Source organism: Schistocerca nitens, chromosome 8, assembly GCF_023898315.1.
Source record: "Schistocerca nitens isolate TAMUIC-IGC-003100 chromosome 8, iqSchNite1.1, whole genome shotgun sequence".
NCBI lineage: Eukaryota > Metazoa > Arthropoda > Insecta > Orthoptera > Acrididae > Schistocerca > Schistocerca nitens.
The window spans coordinates 244,506,826-244,528,144 of record NC_064621.1 but is presented as its reverse complement, the minus strand read 5'-3'; the positions used below and the strand labels follow the sequence as shown (position 1 = coordinate 244,528,144).

General features: G+C 41.4%; 1 protein-coding gene across 1 annotated transcript in view; it reads right to left on the bottom strand.

Moving 5' to 3' along the window:
- The window catches only part of LOC126199502 (uncharacterized), an 87,025-nt gene that overhangs the window by 36,941 nt on the left and 28,765 nt on the right, over positions 1–21,319 (bottom strand). Inside the window, exons 3-4 of the mRNA XM_049936425.1 lie at positions 9,743–10,028; positions 7,899–8,067 (exon numbers count right to left, since the gene is read on the bottom strand). Coding sequence (XP_049792382.1) covers positions 7,899–8,067; positions 9,743–10,028 — 455 coding nt within the window. The remainder of the gene's footprint in view (positions 1–7,898; positions 8,068–9,742; positions 10,029–21,319) is intronic.

The following is a 21,319-nucleotide window of genomic DNA, read 5'->3' as shown; positions in this document are numbered from 1 at the left end:
ACTACAACGAACAAGGTATACTGTTATTTATTTTCCTTGATTCGGCAGTTTTTTATAAAAATTTAATTTAGTTAGTTAATCATTTCAGTTGTGAGTTGTGGCAAATTGCCTCTTATCGGTTCGCCTGATTCATTCTAGTTTCGAAACAGTAGCTTATAGTCTTGTCTTGCATGAAGATCTTTATCACTGATGCATCTCAGTAGAGCGACTTTTTGTGCTTAATGAAGATGGTAGATTCTGAAGAGTTCCGGAATTTGACAGCAATTGATATTAACACTTAATGTTCATTATTAAGTACAATCTTTCGATTTGCCTCATCCTCTGATCAAATTACGATGTCACTTCTGTTAGACAGATACTTTCTGTATACTTCCAAGAATATAGGATATGCCGTAATTCCTTCAACTGACGAATGTGAATCTACAGATGACAGTAACTATATACCAATAAATTTGAACCTATGGAGTCAATGGACTACAGTTTTGATACAATTAATTGATTGAAAGAGCGTTTAACAGACGTAGAACTGTGAAAAATAACATTAAGATAAAATTTCATTGTTTATAATTTATCAACAGGGTATTTGTAATTGAGATCTTATGTTCCGGAAAACTCTCACAAAATGAATGAAAACCTGATGAAGCTAAAATACTTACACAGACATGAGGTGCACATTAACTGGAGAAGTACTGTGCGATTTCTGGCAAAACGAAAAAAATGTTATCCAACCCTGATGACGCGCACAATATACATATAGCTATATAGATTACAAGTGGAAGGGAAGGAAGATTGGTTTTCCTCCTTCAATCTCAAAGAAGCAAAAAACTTTTTCACAACTTCAGGGAAAAGATTTCCAGTAATGAGACTAAATCTGAATCGAACATAGAGAATCGATAATGGTAATATCCATAAGACGATTAATCGATAAAAAATATGAATAGATCTGAACAACATGGGCTCTATGTCGATCCTAATGTGCTAAACAAACTGAAGAGAAGGGATACCTATTGATAAACTAACTGTAGCCCATCCACTCACAAGGACCTTCCATACTTCTACAAAGATCTTTCTCATGTAATACGCAGGGTGATCCAGGAGGAAAGGTACATGCTTGAAGGGTGGTAGTATTAGTGATTCTGCACGAAATAGTAAATATGGATATATACCCTACTCCGAATGGTTTCCAAGAGAAAACACTTTTAATATCACCATTGTACGTCTCTGTTGACTAACTCGAAAACCTCACCGTCCTGGGAAATCGAGCCGCAGTAATTACACTACATTCAGTTTCCTGTAAAAATGTGGTATTCGTTTTTCTCTAGCTTAGGAAGTTTTTGTAGGCTGATTTGAGGTAGTTTTCCAACTTGATAGCCCACAAGTGTCCTCTATGAGGTTGTTCATCTCAACTTCCTCTTCATTACTGCGATATATTGTGAACAATTATAGTGCTTGAATAATACAAAAGAATAGATAATAATGTGCATTAAACATGTTGTATCTCGGAAACCATTTCGAATAGAGCATACACCCGTACGAAGTTTTCTGTTCAGAGCCACTAATTACTTTTATCTCTCAAAGCATGAAACTTCCGCCGTGACTGCCATCTCTACAGTTTGATGCGGTGTGAGCTGTGCTGGCGCAGTGTGAGCTAACGGCTGAAAACGACTCCAGCTGATCCTAATCGAAACTTGGGCCACGACTGTCGTACAAGTTGGTCGCCACTCATGAAATTCGGATGTCAGCCATTGTAATACTGCCACCTCAGCATCCTGCAATTCGCAACCTGCCCTACAAAGGGTTGGATTACTACACACCAACGCATGGGGTAGCTCTTTCGTTGTGGCAAAAGCACCACTTCCTGTTACGTATGCCTAAACTGCTAAATAATATAATTATAATTTGTTATTTTTATCCTTAATTTGATTCCGATTACTCGGTGATTCGTCGTGACAGGAGATAAATGGGCTTCAAACTACCACGAATTCAAATTAAATCAGTTTAGAACAAAGAGTTACGTAAGAGTATGATTGGTATTTTGTGGCTAATGAGGTGACCACGGATCTAACGCGCCCTCTGTGCACTAGAAATTCGTCGCTTACTTATTATTTCTATCGAATTACGATTTTGGTAATTGTTTTTATTCATGTACAGCATTAATTCGAACTATTAACTAGTTCTTAGGTGATTCATCAACAAAAATCCCCTTTGCAGACACACACACAACAATGACATCAACTGAATCGCAAATGATTTGGTGTGTGGAGCGTCAGAGTGATTTAATTTTTTCTTAGGCTGTATAACTCATCTTGATAAACAATAATTTTTTATTGAGGAAAAAAGAATACTTTTGTGACGAGAAAAGAACTCGCATAGTGTTTAGACTTGAATCATAATAATGCTGGTTTAATTTTTATCTCTAACAGAGAGAATCTGTTATTTATTGCCCCTTGTTTCATTTTCTCTTGCTAGACGTTCTTATGGCCTCCTTCTCGCTTCTTTCTGTAAATAAAAAGAAATTCATTGTATTTTGCTTCTTCATCTTAATGACAACCTCACGTTTTAACGGCTAATTTTACGGATCAAGCTATTAGTTTTTAGCCGGCAATATAATTGATATAATGATTATTTATATTTATTACATAGAACCTGCTTGTTTCACTTGACGAGGTACGATTGGCTAGTGTGAACAGATTTTGGCGCACCTTTAATTTCAAATTTCGCGGTCATAGAACTTTTATTCATGCCAGTTAATTCAAAATATAATACTTCGTGTTCTCATTACTTAGTTACAGCACGAGAGAAAAATATTTTATAGTAAAATTTTTGTCATGAAAAACGTCAATATAGTTTCCTCTCTCGCCGATCGGCGCATGTTCTTTGTGATCTGAAACCACGATTCACTAATGACTTACTCCATTTTGGAAATTATTTAATCTGAAAGATTTTTTGTATTTCCTTCTCGCCTCGGATCGCAAGTTACAGGTGTCAGAAGTATGGTGCTAGCTGGGAATGCGTGAATAATGACATATTCCAAGATCGTGACCCTTCCCTTGCACTTGAGCCAAAAATCACATCTCTTGACACAACGGAGAACACCGTTCTTATCAAGCGACGATATTCATGTGGATGGTGCCAACTCTGTAATTGTGAATCTAGTACGTAAACGAAACGGACACATTCTGATCATACACTGCCTAAGAAAAAAAGTGAAGCACCTAGGACACGACTGATTGTCGGTGTAACTTCATACACGAACACATTGTTGGTGGATATATAAACGAGCAGAGTTTTAGTTCTCTGCGACAGGTAGAACGACGACCACGTAGGTTATATAAGGGGTGTTAATAGCGTCAAACGTTAAATGGTCACGGTGAAAGACCCCGCGATGTTCATACTCATGTGAGAAAGTGTTGTCAGCGACTGACAAAGCTTCTGCGGGCCTCATTGTTGCTCTCCATTTGACCAGCTGGTCGAATCATGCAATACCCAGATTTGGGGGCATTCGGGTGTGTCAGTGGCCCAATGTCCAATGCATGGGAATGTCAAGGCAAGATTAGAGTAGACCATATCTGACCACTCAAAGGGAGGATCATCCCGTTGTGTGTGTCCGCAGCTCGTGGTCGTGCGGTAGCGTTCTCGCTTCCCACGCCCGGGTTCCCGGGTTCGATTCCCGGCGGGGTCAGGGATTTTCTCTGCCTCGTGATGACTGGGTGTTGTGTGATGTCCTTGGGTTAGTTAGGTTTAAGTAGTTGTAAGTTCTAGGGGACTGATGACCATAGCTGTTAAGTCCCATAGTGCTCAGAGTCATCCCGTTGTGCAGCATGCGCATTGTAACCCGTCCACATCTGCGCCTGAAATGGACTTAATGGACTTAATGTCATTCAGCACCATCCTGTGTTGTGCTGCACCATTGATAGAAGACTCACAGCACCCGGACTGGGCAATTACCGTCCCTTGTGTAGGCTGCTGTATCACTACAAGACAAATGGATGGATTTGCAGTGTGTAACGTTACACGTATGCAGAGAGTTATTCAGCTGCCTAGAACTAGAAAGAGGTGAGGTGAATTTGTTGTGTGCCTAAATGATAGCCAGTAGCCTCAGGGCCCAAGGCCGTCGGTGTGGCTGTCCAAGCTGTCGTGACCAGTGACAGTCAGCCCAGGAACAAGGGAGAGTAATGTGGCCAGAAATGGGTAAAACTCAGAACAGGGAATTTTGACAGCAGTTGCTCGCTTATGCAAACAATAGACTATGCATCAGAAGTGAAGAAGTGTGAGACAGACTTCTTGGTACATCTGTTAGAAATTCTATGGTAAATCATACTTACATAATAGAGCAAATCTGAATACATCTGCGCGCTAAGAAAAATAAGGCACATTCAATGAAACAATAATATTTTCAATATCTTGAAAATTACAGAAGTTAGTATTTTACAGGGACTGAGTATTTTCACAACGAACCTTAGGCTTAAATGAACAAACAATATCTCAGATGATAGCGTCACACTATAGCAATCATCTCTGAAAGCCACATATCTGTGTCTGTTTTATTTACTGATCTATTATGTGTTTATATCCTTTTCATTATGCAAATGTTTGTCAGCGCATCCTATTCTTCACAATAATACAGCAACTGATTGCAGCATGAATATCTCATATCTTATCATATTTGTGTGGTTGTTTAATGATAACTTTATTATTTTGCCCATAACTTTATTTAAATATGATGTCAATCGATATTAAAAAACCATGCTAATTTAGGAAGCGGTCAATCACATGTGTTAGAGAGTACCAAAAGACTCTTCTATCAAGCATAAATAGACATAAATAAATGTTTAAACCATATTTAACGCATTCTATTGTCATTTAACGTGAGAGTACTTACTCAAAAATGCTGGCTTATTTATTTATGAAGAAACCTTTATTTATGATTATTGTGAGTGGTCTGTGACTGGAGCTTTATATTTCTTTATTTAAATGCTATTGTAATATATAAGTTTAGTGCAGAAGTGGTTAAGTTGACTAAAAATCATGTCTGTAGAACGTAAGAACGATGTGTTTTTCTTGGGAACAATCTTCAGCCAATGAGAGTTAGACAGTGGCGGGGCATTGTTGCAGTCAAGTAGAGACAGTCACCTTTCAAATGATGCGCTCAATGGAGCGATTCAGGATACTTTACGTTGCGATCTGGTGAAATGCAGATAAGCCTGTGGTAATGTGTGTTGTTCGATTATGTAGGTGATAGATTCCAGTTAGTGAATGGCCGCTACAATACACTTAACTTTTGAATGGACTCTAGGACTCTATCCCGAGGCCTGACAGTTTTCCAGTGCTGAAATTTAACTCTCCCGCTTGAATTACGGAATTGAGAATAGACAGAGTATGAGTTCCTACTCGTCGTTTCTTGTGTGTTAATGTACAAATCGTCATGCTGAACTCTGAATCATCGTGAGCTGGCGAAAACTTCGTGTATTGTGATCACTAAATGGACTGTTTTTCGTGTGTCTTGGATGACTATTTGATCTGTGGTTATAGTAGGACTACTATCCATTTGTATAAACACTATCAGACATAAATCTCTGGTATCGTCTACATCAATTCCAGAAGTTAGAATAGAACTTTTTATGAATAATTTAATTTTTAATTAATATTTCTGTTTATTTTATTAATTCGTAATTCTAGCAAACGCATGGACTATTTGACTGCAGAATCACAGGCTGTAGGTCATTATTTGCAGTGAGTTAGCTGCCGGGTATGGAAGCAGAAGTGTGAAGCACGACCCTACGACGTTACCGAGCTGTTCATTTAAACAGAGCTGTGCATAGCCTAATTACTGCGGTGCGAGCAAAGTCGTGTGAAGACACAATTGGTTTCCTCGTAAGGAATGCTGGTTAGAGATTCTACTCAGCAGAATATCCATTAGGCACTGTCTCAAGTGGTATCTCGACTGGAAAGCATTGTGTTGAGAGACGAATCGCGGATTCGCGCTCCTCTGGATGACCATCGTCGGTGAGTATTGTGTCGACCTGGACAGAGGTCCCATTCTCCCGGTGTTTAGGAAAGGTACGGCGGTACTACTGACGTCATAGTCTAAAGAGCCATCGGGTATGACTTCAGGTGAGTCATGAGCATTCTGATTCCTCACCTCTCAAGCAGCAGTACTGTGGTGCCATTTTTTCAAAAGGACAATATTCGTCCACACATGTTATGTGACTCTAGGAACAGAATGATGTTGTGATACTCCTGCGGCTCGCAAGATTCTCAGATCTGCCCCTGAAAGAACATGTGTGGGACCATCTCGAGTGTCAACTATATCCCAGTGCCACATTCCAAAATATCAAAGACCAGTTGCTACAGCTGTGAGCCAAATTGCCTCAGGGGAGCATAAGACAGCTTTACGATACCCTTTCCAACCGAATCATTGCATTCATCCAGACCAGAGGGTGCAACGTCATATTGGGGTGTAAAAGTAGACTGCCTCCAAGTGGTACACTCCGGGCAATGCCGAAAGGTTGCTAAAAGTCTACTACTATCGTGGCGCTGCACTATGAGCGTGAACTCATCTCGCGGCTTACAAGCGCAAATGGAAGCAAACAATAAAATGAATGGGTCTTCTCAAAACCCAATGACAAGAGACCTCAACCCATCAGTCCGAGTACTGCAAATTAACATACTGGTCCAAGAAACACATGTAAACCACGAGGCAGATCTCATGAAATGAGGTTTCATAAGTGGATACACCTTTGCTGGAGCTATTCACCATGAAAACTATGGATCTGCTACATATGTGCGTAGTGACATTGATAACTGGGCTCCAATAAAAATAAGTTCTTGGGATAACATATTTTTAATAGAAACACTAGTAAGTAACCTCACAATAGTCAATGTATATAAGCCTCCTAACATCCAATGGCCAAAAGAAGCACTCCCTGAAACAAAATACCCTACCCTCTTAATGGGCGATTTCAATAGCCACCACAGTTTATGGGGCTATACTGAAAACGATGATAATGGTCAAGCCTTACTGGAGTGGGCAGACATTGAAGACCTGCAACTAATATATGATGCTAAAGAGAGACACACCTTCTGGTCAGCTAGATGGCAACGCGGTTTCAACCCAGATCTGTGCTTTGTTAGTAGAGACCACAAGGGCAAAGGTTACCCATCAAGCAGGAAAGTATTAACTAACTTCCCACACAGCCAGCATAGACCTGTCATTGTCCACATTGGAATACAAGTCCCTCTTATAAAATCAGCTCCAAAACCAAGATGGAATTTTGAAAAGGCTGATTGGGAGTCATATGCAAAACGTACCAATGCCACTGTACGGTGGATAAAGCCAATCATTAACAACTATGAACGTTTTTTTCCAAATACGCTAAATAATAAATAACGTAATATTGATAAGTGAGCTCATACCGCTAAGTTCTTTATAAATTCCATTCGATTTTCTAATCACCGAAGCAAAATCATATACCCTCTCAACCTGTTAAGTTTCATTTAGTTTTCTCCACCCATTCTGGGTGCTTCATTTTCGCCAGGCAGTGTATTTTATTCAAACCTCAATAACATGCATCCAACATATCTGTTTTGTTACATAACAAGAATCCATGGGAGCCATATCGGAAGCTTTCACATACTAACAAACATGCTTCTAACATAACGAGTAGTGCCTAAGCGAATGTATTTCATTTCTTTTAGAAACTATTTCCCTCAGAAGCTGAGCCAGACCAGTGTGAAATTTGTTATGGACTTAAAATAAAATAGGAACGTAGTCGAATACTTAAGTTTCATCTAGATACCTAGAAGGGTCAAAAGGAATCTGAAGTGTAATTATATTACACATTATATACTAGTAATTGTATGTGAACTTGAAACTGTTTCACCAGTTGGTTTCTAACCTTGCATCTCTCGATGTAGTCCAGTACAGTCTGAGGGCTAAAATCCGGCGTCACGACGCATTTCATCCCAGTGTCCATGCTCCAGAGCGTGAATATCGTCCCACTTACCCAGAAGAACCCGGTTGTGAACAACAGGGTGTCGACTGCTCCGAAAGGGGCATCGTTGCGACTGAAAGCACAGACGACGACTGATAAATCCCCAACTTAGTCATTCCAACTATTTGGAAGTGCAGCAACACAAATATTTCTCTTTTTCTCTTAGTAAAAACTAGCACTTTTAAAAGAGATACTAAAATAATGTCAGTATACCACAACAACCGACAGTTGCTTTTCATTTACCATCACAGTGCACATAATTAAAGTGAATAAAATTCCTCTCAGCCACTATCGCTTACGCAAGACAAATCTACCATCATCCATTGAACACGTATCGTAGTTCAGGTCAGTCGAGCCATAAAGTAAATGGAAACAATTAGAATTAATGGTAGTATCACAATCTTGAACATCAGCAACCATGTGACAGGTTACCAAACTCCTATTTCCTGGGCCATTGCACTAGGAAGGTCATTATGTTGAGTTCACCGTGGTCTATTTCTTTGTATTAGAGTTCATTGATTATTTTCGCTTTGCATGACTCTGAATCACTTCACTAATGGTATAACTTTTGTCTCATGTCTTGAGTCCCATAGACAATAAATGCTTAACACCTATATCACTGCATTCCGCTACATTATACTTATTTCTCTCAAAGTGCACCTGAAAAATTCAATGAATGGCCTGATAGCTAACAGACGAAAAGTTTAAAATTTTTTGATGTATATTCATATGGCTGCAAAGCAGTTCTACATACCATTGAACACCTGTAGAAAATTTTTGTGCCGTCATATACAGTCATGCATACTGAGTGCAATGACCTTTGTACTAGTTACAGTGCAACAAATAATATTTTGATTCGAAGCAGATGTTTGTAGCATAGTCTACTTTGATTGTAATAAATGAGAGTATAAGGAATGAATTGACATCTGTAACCAGCAACAAACGATTTTATTAACACTGTGTGACGAATTTCACGGTTTCAAACTCCGTCTAGCATTAATACTGTTCCACATTTACATCTGTGTTGGTGACCACAGGAGCAACATTACTGTCAATTAGGACAGGACACTATGTTATTTATTGGTTAATACAGCCAAAAATAACTAACGTGCCACTTATGACGTCCTCTCTTCTTCAAAACTTCGGAAAATATTTATACAAATTGCGAAAAATGGCGACATAGACGGTATACGTGTTGGAAACAGAAGATATTACAAAGAATATTGCTATTGAACGGTTGAAAATATTTTGGACCGACAACAAAATTATAACGATTCACCATGTTCAGTCCAGTCAACAACAAACGTAAGGAAAAATAATCTGAAGCAGGTGTGACAGATAATGGTATAAATTAACAACAGTCGTTGAGATTAAAATGAAAGTAACTGCGCTTTCACGAGATAATTATGAAAAATCCGCCTCGATTGCACGAACTACCTGGTGCTGACCTAGGTTTCAGCGTGGATAACCACGCCTTCTTCAGAACAAATACAAAACAGCTTGCCTAAATAGGCATAGTCAAAGGCTAAAATCAACACCTACAGCGGTATATGGGGTGGACTTACACTCTATATTTTATAATTAGGGTAGCAGAATGAATTAGAAGTTTATATATAAATAATTTATGAAGTCGCAACTAAATCCCCTAATTTATTGCACAAATCTAGTATTCAGAGTGATATATGATAAGCTTATTAAGACATTTGTCAACTATTAAAACGCTAAATAGGTGTGGTTATTCGCCTTACGTTAGTAAGTGCATCACAAGAGCCAAGTTGCGGCGAGGTATCCGGATGACCTTGGGGTGACCTGTGGTCCCAGACGACAGAAGTGCTACTGCGGGGGCCGTGTTGTCTCGCTGCAGCCCCTGGGCGCTGCTCATCAGCAGGTGTTGAGCATCAAGGACCGCCTCGGCAGTCCCCAACACCAGGAGTGGGCAGCCAGTCGGCCTGGCATCTGTAACGGACTTGGTAGCCTGTGGCTCGCACAACACGGCTGCTGGCTTAAGCTCCTGTAGCACTCGGTGCAGGCTCTCTGGAACGAAAAGATAACCACAATGCTTTTTGCTGCAGAAACCTGTATATGCGTTTCAAGCGGTCTTCATGGCCAACAAAGCTGAGGCAAAAACTACCCTTATTTTAGCAACGAACTCAACATCTTAAAGGACAAAACTGAGATACTTAAATAAGAAAGAAATATTACCAATAAATATTCATCTTAGGATAAGGAAAAAATACAATAGTGAATTAGTGCTTCTGAAGATATACGACCTGCAGAAGAAACTGAAAAATCGGCGAACTAAGCGAGACTAATGCACAATGCTCTTCTCCTGTGCCCTCTGACTGTGTCACGCAATATCACTTCAATATATAGCTAATACATCTAGCAATACAAGATAATTGGAAATTATTAATTGAATAACTTCTGCTGAATCGAATATCAGTTATTACTTTACATTCGACATAATTCATGATTTGCTGCTGTACCATAAAGTTGTGGTAGGTGGGGAAAAAACAATTTTTCCATTAACTGAAACTTTTATTTTATTTATTTATCATATAGCACTGAATAAGAGCATATTTGCTGTTACATGTTTGAGCCTCCAGGTGAGCTCCACATTCAAGGACTGGTGCCAAACGAACGGCAAGGGAATCGCTTTGATAATATCTCTGAAAGGACCTTTCGTGGAGAAACATGTGCTTTTGACTGGGTAGTAACAGCGACGAGGGAGAGAGAGGGAGGGAGGGAGGGAGGGAGGGAGGGAGGGAGAAACAGACAGATAGACAGACAGAGAGAAATAGAGAGAGAGACAGGGAGAAAAAGAGAGAGAGACAGGGAGAAAAAGAGAGACTCGCAGAATGATGTAGATGCAAGAAATTCTAAGTTCGAGAATAACAGGTTTCACAAAAGTATATGGTTTTCATAATCTTTACAGGCCGCAGGGAAAAGAGATAAAATGCTAAAATGTGGAGAAATATGTATTTTGACACAAAAATATGCTTTAGAATGTTTGGTGAAATTTTCTTTAATACTTTTCGAGATTTTTAAATAAACGTAAATTTTAACCAAAGACAAATTAGATTTAATGGATTATCGTATAGTCGAGGGGCATGAAAGGGAAGCAGCGGTTGGGAAGGGAGTGATACAGGGTTGTAGCCTGTCCCCGATGTTGTTCAATCTCTATATTGAGCAAGCAGTAAAGGAAACAAAAGAAAAATTCGGAATAGGTATTAAAATCCATGGAGAAAAAATAAAAACTTTGAGGTTCGCCGATGACATTGTAATTCTGTCAGAGACAGCAAAGGACTTGGAAGAGCAGTTGAACGGAATGGACAGTGTCTTGAAAGGAGGGTATAAGATGAACATCAACAAAAGAAAAACGACGATAATGGAATGTAGTCGATTTAAGTCGGGTGATGCTGAGGGAATTAGATTAGGAAATGAGACACTTAAAGTGGTAAATGAGTTTTGCTATTTAGGGAGCACAATAACTGATGATGGTCGAAGTAGAGACGATATAAAATGTAGACTGGCAATGCCAAGGAAAGTGTTTCTGAAGAAGAGAAATTTGTTAACATCGAGTATAGATTTAAATGTCAGGAAGTCGTTTCTGAAAGTATTTGTATGGAGTGTAGCCATGTATGGAAGTGAAACATGGACGATAAATAGTTTAGACAAGAAGAGAATAGAAGCTTTTGAAATGTGGTGCTACAGAAGAATGCTGAAGATTAGATGGGTAGATCACGTAACTAATGAGGAGGTATTGAACGGAATTGGGGAGAAGAGGAGTTTGTGGCACAACTTGACAAGAAGAAGGGACCGGTTGGTAGGACATGTTCTGAGGCATCAAGGGGTCACAAATTTAGCATTGGAGGGCAGCGTGGAGGGTAAAAATCGTAGAGGGAGACCAAGAGATGAATACACTAAGCAGATTCAGAAGGATATAGGCTGCAGTAAGTACTGGGAGATGAAGAAGTTTGCACAGGATAGAGTAGCATGGAGAGCTGCATCAAACCAGTCTCAGGACTGAAGACAACAACAACAACATCGTATAGTTAACTATATCCTACAACGTAGAAAAAATTGCTCTTTATTATTTGATATAATAATTAATGTCAATGTAGCAAATTACATTGTTGTTAATGGAATTTTCGAACATACAGCAATAATACAAGAGACATTTCAGAGGCTAGAGCCTATTCCAGATTCCATGGGAAAAATCACAACAGTCATAATTAATAAGATAAAATATCAAAATTAAGTCTAAGAATTCACAAGAAAGTGGGCATCATTTCTATCGCATTTGACAGGAAAGAGGAAACTGGAAATGAATATAATGGGAATGTAAGGTGAACTGCTGTGATATTGGCCGAAGAGAATTTTTTCAGTGCATACATATAAGCTACACTCCTGGAAATTGAAATAAGAACACCGTGAATTCATTGTCCCAGGAAGGGGAAACTTTATTGACACATTCCTGTGGTCAGATACATCACATGATCACACTGACAGAACCACAGGCACATAGACACAGGCAACAGAGCATGCACAATGTCGGCACTAGTACAGTGTATATCCACCTTTCGCAGCAATGCAGGCTGCTATTCTCCCATGGAGACGATCGTAGAGATGCTGGATGTAGTCCTGTGGAACGGCTTGCCATGCCATTTCCACCTGGCGCCTCAGTTGGACCAGCGTTCGTGCTGGACGTGCAGACCGCGTGAGACGACGCTTCATCCAGTCCCAAACATGCTCAATGGGGGACAGATCCGGAGATCTTGCTGGCCAGGGTAGTTGACTTACACCTTCTAGAGCACGTTGGGTGGCACGGGATACATGCGGACGTGCATTGTCCTGTTGGAACAGCAAGTTCCCTTGCCGGTCTAGGAATGGTAGAACGATGGATTCGATGACGGTTTGGATGTACCGTGCACTATTCAGTGTCCCCTCGACGATCACCAGTGGTGTACGGCCAGTGTAGGAGATCGCTCCCCACACCATGATGCCAGGTGTTGGCCCTGTGTGCCTCGGTCGTATGCAGTCCTGATTGTGGCGCTCACATGCACGGCGCCAAACACGCATACGACCATCATTGGCACCAAGGCAGAAGCGACTCTCATCGCTGAAGACGACACGTCTCCATTCGTCCCTCCATTCACGCCTGTCGCGACACCACTGGAGGCGGGCTGCACGATGTTGGGGCGTGAGCGGAAGACGGCCTAACGGTGTGCGGGACCGTAGCCCAGCTTCATGGAGACGGTTGCGAATGGTCCTCGCCGATACCCCAGGAGCAACAGTGTCCCTAATTTGCTGGGAAGTGGCGGTGCGGTCCCCTATGGCACTGCGTAGGATCCTACGGTCTTGGCGTGCATCCGTGCGTCGCTGCGGTCCGGTCCCAGGTCGACGGGCACGTGCACCTTCCGCCGACCACTGGCGACAACATCGATGTACTGTGGAGACCTCACGCCCCACGTGTTGAGCAATTCGGCGGTACGTCCACCCGGCCTCCCGCATGCCCACTATACGCCCTCGCTCAAAGTCCGTCAACTGCACATACGGTTCACGTCCACGCTATCGCGGCATGCTACCAGTGTTAAAGACTGCGATGGAGCTCCGTATGCCACGGCAAACTGGCTGACACTGACGGCGGCGGTGCACAAATGCTGCGCAGCTAGCGCCATTCGACGGCCAACACCGCGTTCCTGGTGTGTCCGCTGTGCCGTGCGTGTGATCATTGCTTGTACAGCCCTCTCGCAGTGTCCGGAGCAAGTATGGTGGGTCTGACACACCGGTGTCAATCTGTTCTTTTTTCCATTTCCAGGAGTGTAGATTAATTTATTGACTATTTGGGATGTGTGGAAGGAGTGAGAATCAAATACACATTAACATGCCCTCTGACCAGAATGTTAACAACTGGTTGGATCTATGTAAATGTTTTGAAGTTGGAAGTTCGCAAAATGAACGGTAATTATCGCGTTAGAGGCGGCAGACGATGAGGTCTATCATCACCTTGATTAAAGAATTTTAATGAAGAGAGGCATAATAATTCTGTACATTTTAGACAAACTGGAGAGCACAACGCTATTCATAATAATGGAAAATAGTACACTGAGAGAGGGAAACTACGAGGACATACTGAAAATAGCCTACCCCTGAATTTTTACATAAAAACTCTTAAAGCTTCTTAAATAAAACAAACGTTTTTAACACTTTACATCTTTGTTCTTCGTGTACAAATATTTATTTCTCAACATAGTCACTCTGGCGACGAACACATTTCTCCCAACGAGAGACCAGTTTGTTGATACCGTCACTATAGAATGTTGGACTTTGTTGACGGAGCCATGACCTCACCTCTGCTTGCACCATCCCATCACTATCAAACTGAAGTCCTCGAAGGTGTTCTTTAAACTTTGGAAACAGTCGAGACTGTATGGAGCATAATCGATGACAGTGAAGCCAGGGCACTGGATTGTTGGAGATGTCGCAACGCTTGTGTGATCTGACATTGTCGTGGACAAACTCTTATAATTCGAAACTCGTTTACAGCGTGCTGTACACACTGAAATTCGGAGGCCTTTAGCGACAAAGGACTGCAAATATGTAGACATGAAGAATAAAGATGCAGAATGTTAATAACGTTTGCCTTTTTAAAAAAGCTTCAAGAGTTTTCACATAAAAATACGGAGTCAATACTTTTCAGCACTACCTCATAATTCCCATCAGTGAGGAAACCGCTGCTGACCAGACGGTGATAGGAGTACAGCCAATAATGATTCAACAGAACTAACTGACCACAACATTAAAAGAGAAAAGTATGGTTACAGGTCATTAATGTCGACTCGTATCAAGAATTTACTTGTCCAACTCACTTTTTGTTGACTATATTAAGCACTGTAGAAAAATGAGATCAGCTCAATAATAGCAACATACAATGGTAATATAAACAATAGTAAATATAGTAATATAATACTAATATAGTAATACAATATATATATATAGTATGTAATATAATAACGATATATAATATAATAGTAGCAATAACAATGTATCCGAGCAAGTCGGCGGTAGCTGAACATTGTTTGTCGGAAAATCACGCCATGGAGTATGAACGAACGAGGATTCTGGTACAGACGTCGAGATACTGGGACAGCGTTGTTAGAGAGGCCATCGAAACTCGCACCAATGACGACCTCATAAACCGTGACTGTGGATATAATCTTAGCAAGGCTTGGGAACCAGCGATTGGGTTAATCAAGAGTAAATCGAGCAAACGTATAGTTGTGACTACCACGGCGGACAGAGCCATCACTCCGGCGTCATCTTAGACGCCGTCGCAATCTGTTCCATCGCGCGACCGTGGCGCGGGGCGCGGACAGTGGAGGAAGCGCGCCGCGGTCGGAGGGTATTTAAATCGGCCGCCGCCGCGACCGAACCCAGTTCCCTCTGAGCAGCCATACATAGCGTACAGATCTCCGTGCCGGCACGTTCACAGGAGCTCAGTCCGTCAGTTCACCTGACCAATTATAATGCTAATAATGTGGTAGAAGTTCCAGAAAGCTTGTTTGAAATAGGTCATGATGAGAACGATGCCTATATATTTAATAACAATCACGAACTGCAAGCTAAAGTATTCTTGAAGAAGCAGATTCAGTATGGAAAGACTCTGATGAAGAAAAGTTAGTATATAATAAGGCCACTGATTGTTAAGAGCCGGCCGCGGTGGTCTAGCGGTTCTGGCGCTGCAGTCCGGAGCCGCGGGACTGCTACGGTCGCGGGTTCGAATCCCGCCTCGGGCATGGGTGTGTGTGATGTCCTTAGGTTAGTTAGGTTTAAGTAGTTCTAAGTTCTAGGGGACTTATGACCTAAGATGTTGAGTCCCATAGTGCTCAGAGCCATTTTTTTTATTGTTAAGAGATCAAGGAACCAGTAAGCAGCAAGGATCTGTCGGAAGAAGTACAGGCAGATGATTATTTTGATGGGATGTGGCAAAGCAACGCCATTGCTCTAAGGTAACTGGAAGTGTCGAAAATTTTTAGCTGATACTAAGCGAAATAATTACTACCCGTGGTCTAGGGGTAGCGTCTTTGATTAGTAATCAAAACGTCCTTGGTCCCGTGTTAAAATCCCACCCATCCTTAAATTTTGATTAATAATCAGCATTGGCGGCCGAAGACTTCCGACATAAGAAGTCACTGTCATTCTACCAACAGCCTTGTCAAAGAGGGTGGAAGAGCGGACAGAGGTTCTCTTGTCCTATGGGTGGGAAACAGTCCCTAAAGGCGGAAGAATCGGCAATGAACAACGGCATGAAGATGCAAAGGCAATGGAAACCACTGCATTAAAGACACGTAACGTGTATCCACATAAAATGTGGCCTGTAATTGAAAGAGTGTCATGATCTCTCCAGTGGCAAAAGAGTCCAGAATAGTCCCCCATTCGTATCTCATGGAGGGGACTGCCATGCGGAGGTGATCATAAGAAAAACATTCAATAACCAACGAGTCGGGGCATGGGATGACAGAAGCTTGAACATGGTAGGGAAACTAGAAAATCTGAAAAGGGAAATGCAAAGGCTCAATTTAGATACAGCACGGGTCAGTGAAGTTAAATGGAAAGAGGACAAGTATTTCTGGTCAGATAAGTATAGGGTAACATTAATTTGCAGCAGAAAATGGTATCACGGGAGTAGGATTCGTTATGAATAGGAAGGTAGGGCAAAGGGTGGGTTACTGTGAACAGTTCACTGATAGGGTTGTTCTGGTTGTTCTTATCAAAATCGACAGCAAACCAATACCGACAACGATAGTTCAGGTATCTATGCCGACGTTGCAAGCTCAAGATGAAGAGATAGAGAAGGTATATGAGGATATTGAAAAGATAATACACTACGTAAAGGGAGACGAAAATCTTTCATGGGGGACTGGAATACAGTTGTAGGGGGAGTGGAAGAAAAGGTTACAGGACAAGGAATGAGACAGGAGAAAGACTAACTGAGTTCTGTAATAAATTTCAGCTAGTAATGGCGAACACTCTGTTCAAAAATCACAAGAGGAGAAGGTATATTTGGAGAAGACAAGGTGATACGGGAAGATGTCAGTTAGATTACGTCATGGTCAGACAGAGATTCCGAAATCAGATCCTGGATTGTAAGGCGTACCCAGGAGCAGATATAGACTGAGATCACAATGTAGCAGTGATGAAGAGCAGACTGAAGTTTAAGACATTAGTCAGGAAGAATCAATAACCAAAGAAGTGGAATACGGCAGTACTAGGGAATGACGAGATACGCGTGAAGCTCTGTTAAGAGAAAGCAATAAGGAATAGCTCATTAGGTAGAAAAAAACTGAAGAGGAACGGACATTTCTAAAAGAGGCCTCACAGCAGTTGGAAAGAAAAACACAGGTACAAAGAAGGTAACGGCGAAGAAAGCATGGGTAACAGAAGATATACTTCAGTCGATCAGTGAAAGAAGGAAGTACAAAAATGTTCCGGGAAACTCTGGAATACAGAAATACGAGTCGCTGAGAAATGAAATAAATAGGAAGTGCAGGGAAGCTAAGACGAAATGGCTGCATGAAAAGTGTGAAGAAATCGAAAAAGAAATGATTTTCGGAAAGACAGACTCAGCATACAGGCAAGTCAAAACAACCTTCGGTAACATTAGAAGAAAAGGTGGTAACATGAGTGCAACGGGAATTCCACTGTTAAATGCAGAGGAGATAGCGGATAGGTGGAAAGAATACATTGAAAGCCTCTATGAGGGGGAAGATTTGTCTGATGTGACAGAAGAAGAAACAGGAGTCGATTTAGAAGAGGTAGGGGAGCCAGTACTAGAATCAGAATTTAAAAGAGCTTTGGAGGAGTTAAGATCAAATAAGGCAGAATGGATAGATAACAGTCCATCAGAACTTCTAAAATCATTGGGGGAAGTGGCAACAAAACGAGGATTCACGTTGGCGTGTAGGATCTATGAATCTGGCGACATATCATCTGACTTCCGGAAAAATATCATCCACAAAATTCCGAAGACTGAAAGAGCTGACATGTGCGAGAATTATCGCACAATCAGCTTAATAGCTCATGCATCCAAGTTGCTGACAAGAATAATATACAGCAGAATTGAAAAGAAAACTGGGGATGTGCTAGATGACGATCAGTTTGGCTTTAGAAAAGGTAAAGACACCAGAGAGGCAATTCTAGCGTTGCGGTTGGTAACGGAAGCAAGACTAAAGAAACATCAAGATACGTTCATAGGATTTGTTGACCTGGAAAAAGCATTCGACGATGTAAAATTGTACAAGATCCAAGAGGGAATTATAAAAGTGGACGACTAAGAACAAAGTGCTCGGATTAAAAAGGGCGTAAGACAGGGATGCAGCCTTTCGCCCCTACTGTTCAATCTGTACATCGTAGAAGCAATGATGGAAATAAAAGAAAGGTTCAGGAGTGGAATTAAAATTCAAGGTGAAAGGATGTCAGTGATACGATTTGCTGATGACATTGCTATCCTGACTGAAAGTGAAGAAGAATTACATATTCTGCTAAACGGTATAAACAATCTAATGAGTTCAGAATATGGATTGGGATCAAATCGCAGGAAGACGAAAGTAATGAGAAGTAGCAGAAATGAGAACAGCGAGTAACTTATCTTCAGGATTGATGGTCACGAAGTAGATGAAGTTATGGAATAATGAAACATGGATTGTGGGAAAACCAGAACAGAAGAGAATCGAAGCATTTGAGATGTGCTGTTACAGACGAATGTTGATAATTAGGTGGACTGGTAAGGTAAGGAATGAGGAGGTTCTATGCAGAATCGGAGAGGAAAGGAATATGTAGAAAACACTACAAGGAGAAGGGACAGAATGATAGAACATCTGCTAAGACATCAGGCAATGACTTCCATGGTACTATAGGGAGCTGTATTGGTCAAAAACTGTTGAGGAAGGCAGGGATTGGAATGCATCCAGCAAATAACTGAGGACGTACGTTGCAAGTGCTACTCGGAGATGAAAAGGTTGGCACAGGAGAGGAATTCGCATCAAACCAGTCCAAAGACTGATGACCCAAAAAACAAAACAAAAAAGCAAACACATGGTGGAGAAATTTCAAGTCTTGTGACTTGAAGTCAGTTGACAGGTTATGAAAGGCAGCTGAAGGAATGAATATTGGAACCTTGTTACTATAAATGTAATTGCTATTAAGACAAGTCATTTTGTCTGGAGACAGATGGAGCAGTATTTAGTAGATGAATATCTGGAAGTAAGTGTACGGGATAAGATAAGCCACCCTATTAGAAAGTGAAGTGTATCAGGAGATGTTTTGTATCTTCTCGACGGTAGTATTGAAGCGAGTGCTTATCCCAAGCAGTTTTTGATTTCATTCCGCCGGCCGCGGTGGCCGTGCGGTTCTGGCGCTGCAGTCCGGAACCGCGGGACTGCTAAGGTCGCAGGTTCGAATCCTGCCTCGGGCATGGGTGTGTGTGATGTCCTTAGGTTAGTTAGGTTTAAGTGGTTTTAAGTTCTAGGGGACTTATGACCTAAGATGTTGAGTCCCATAGTGCTCAGAGCCATTTTTTTGATTTCATTCCAAATAAAAAAAGTTAGCAGTAAGGCCACTGAAGGGATTTCGAATAGTATGTGCTCCAGGAAAACAGTCAGTCTTGTAAAGGCCGAAGCCTTAGTGCAACGCAGTTATTGATTATTAATTATTATTTGATTATTGTAGCAAAGAGAATAATGCATGGACTAAGTAAAGAGTTTGAATACATGTGTCAATAAGTACGTTACATGAGGAAGAAGTTATCATCGTAAAATTATAGTTAGGATAGAACAGACCCGCAGAATAGTTAAGTGAAAGATAAATGAAGTCTGTTACTATAATATTTATCTGTTTTGTATTAGCGTAAAAGGAGAGAAGAAGTGACTTCAGGAACATACTACAAATATTGATAAAATGAGAAAAGTAAGGAAATGTAGCAGAGAGAGGTAGTGTTTAATTCCCTATCTTCTTAGAGGAAAGAAAATTTAATGCAGAAATTTGAAGAAGGATAGCAGGTACAGGCAAAAATGAAAACAGAGATGAATGAAAAGGGATAGGCAGATATCAAGTAACAATGTTTAAAGGTAGTAATTACAGCTGTTGATTAAGAGTTTAATCATGCAACGTAACTACTAACAAGAAACAATGTTAGTAAATAACTAATCTGTTTTCTGTGAAATACCGGTGTGAAGAGAAGAAATTCACAGAACCAGCTCGAGCTTGAAAAATTTAAGAAACACTCTGAAACATCTAACAAAATACAAAAGAGACAGTATACTGAGGTAGACTTTACCAACTGTGACATTAGAAAGCTGGAAAGAAACAAATAAGTAATGAAAACAGTGTAGTATAGAACAGAAAATAGTATAATGCCTAGCTGGTAGAAGGGTGGATTTTCAGAGTAAAAATTGAAAGGTACTAGTATCATGAATAGATAAGTAAAAATGTTTTTATGTGATCTGAGGCTTTCCCGGCGAATGTGCTGTATTCAAGGTTCTCGGGTGTCCAGCCGGATCCGATCGTCGAGGTTCCACGACATTTCGGCGAATAACCATTCCGCCATCATCAGGTGGTGCTGATGGAATGGTCTGTCTGCGCTGTGTACGTAGTATTTATGTCCGCGGGGTCCCGAATCGTACCCCAGCGTGGACGGCCGGCGGGGCGCCGCGTGGTGGGAGGGGTGGGGGTAGCTGCAGCCACGCCCGGTTGTAGGCGCAGTCCATCTCTGTCCGCCGTGGCGGAAGGATCTCGCGTCCGCTCGCGCCGTAGCTATTTGATCGTGTTTAATAATGGTTGCTAGGCCTTGCTCAGTTGAAACCCGGTGTCCCTGTTGATGAGGTTATCTGTTACCCGAATTTCTATGGCCTCCTTGTAGATACTGTCCCAGTAGGCACTTGTGGCCGTCGGGATTTTTGTCTCTTCGAATTTCGCTGTGTGTCCGGTTTCAATGCAGTGTTCTGCCAGGGCCGAATGGCTGGGTTGGAATAAGCGGGTGTGACGTTCGTGTTCCTTGCATCGGTCCTCGACCGTGCGAACTGTTTGGCCGATGCAGGATTTGCCACAGTCGCACGGGATTTTGTATACGCCCGCTTTCTTAAGGCCTACGTCATGTTTTGTCGTTCCTGGTGGGTCACGAATCTTTGCTGGTGGTCGGAAGACTGTGTCAATCTTGTGTCGCCTTAACAGTCTCCCTATTTTTGACGACACGTTGCCAGCAAACGGCAGAAAGGCCAGAGCTTGCTTCTCTTCTTCGGGTCCTTCTTCATCTTGGTTCTTGCTGC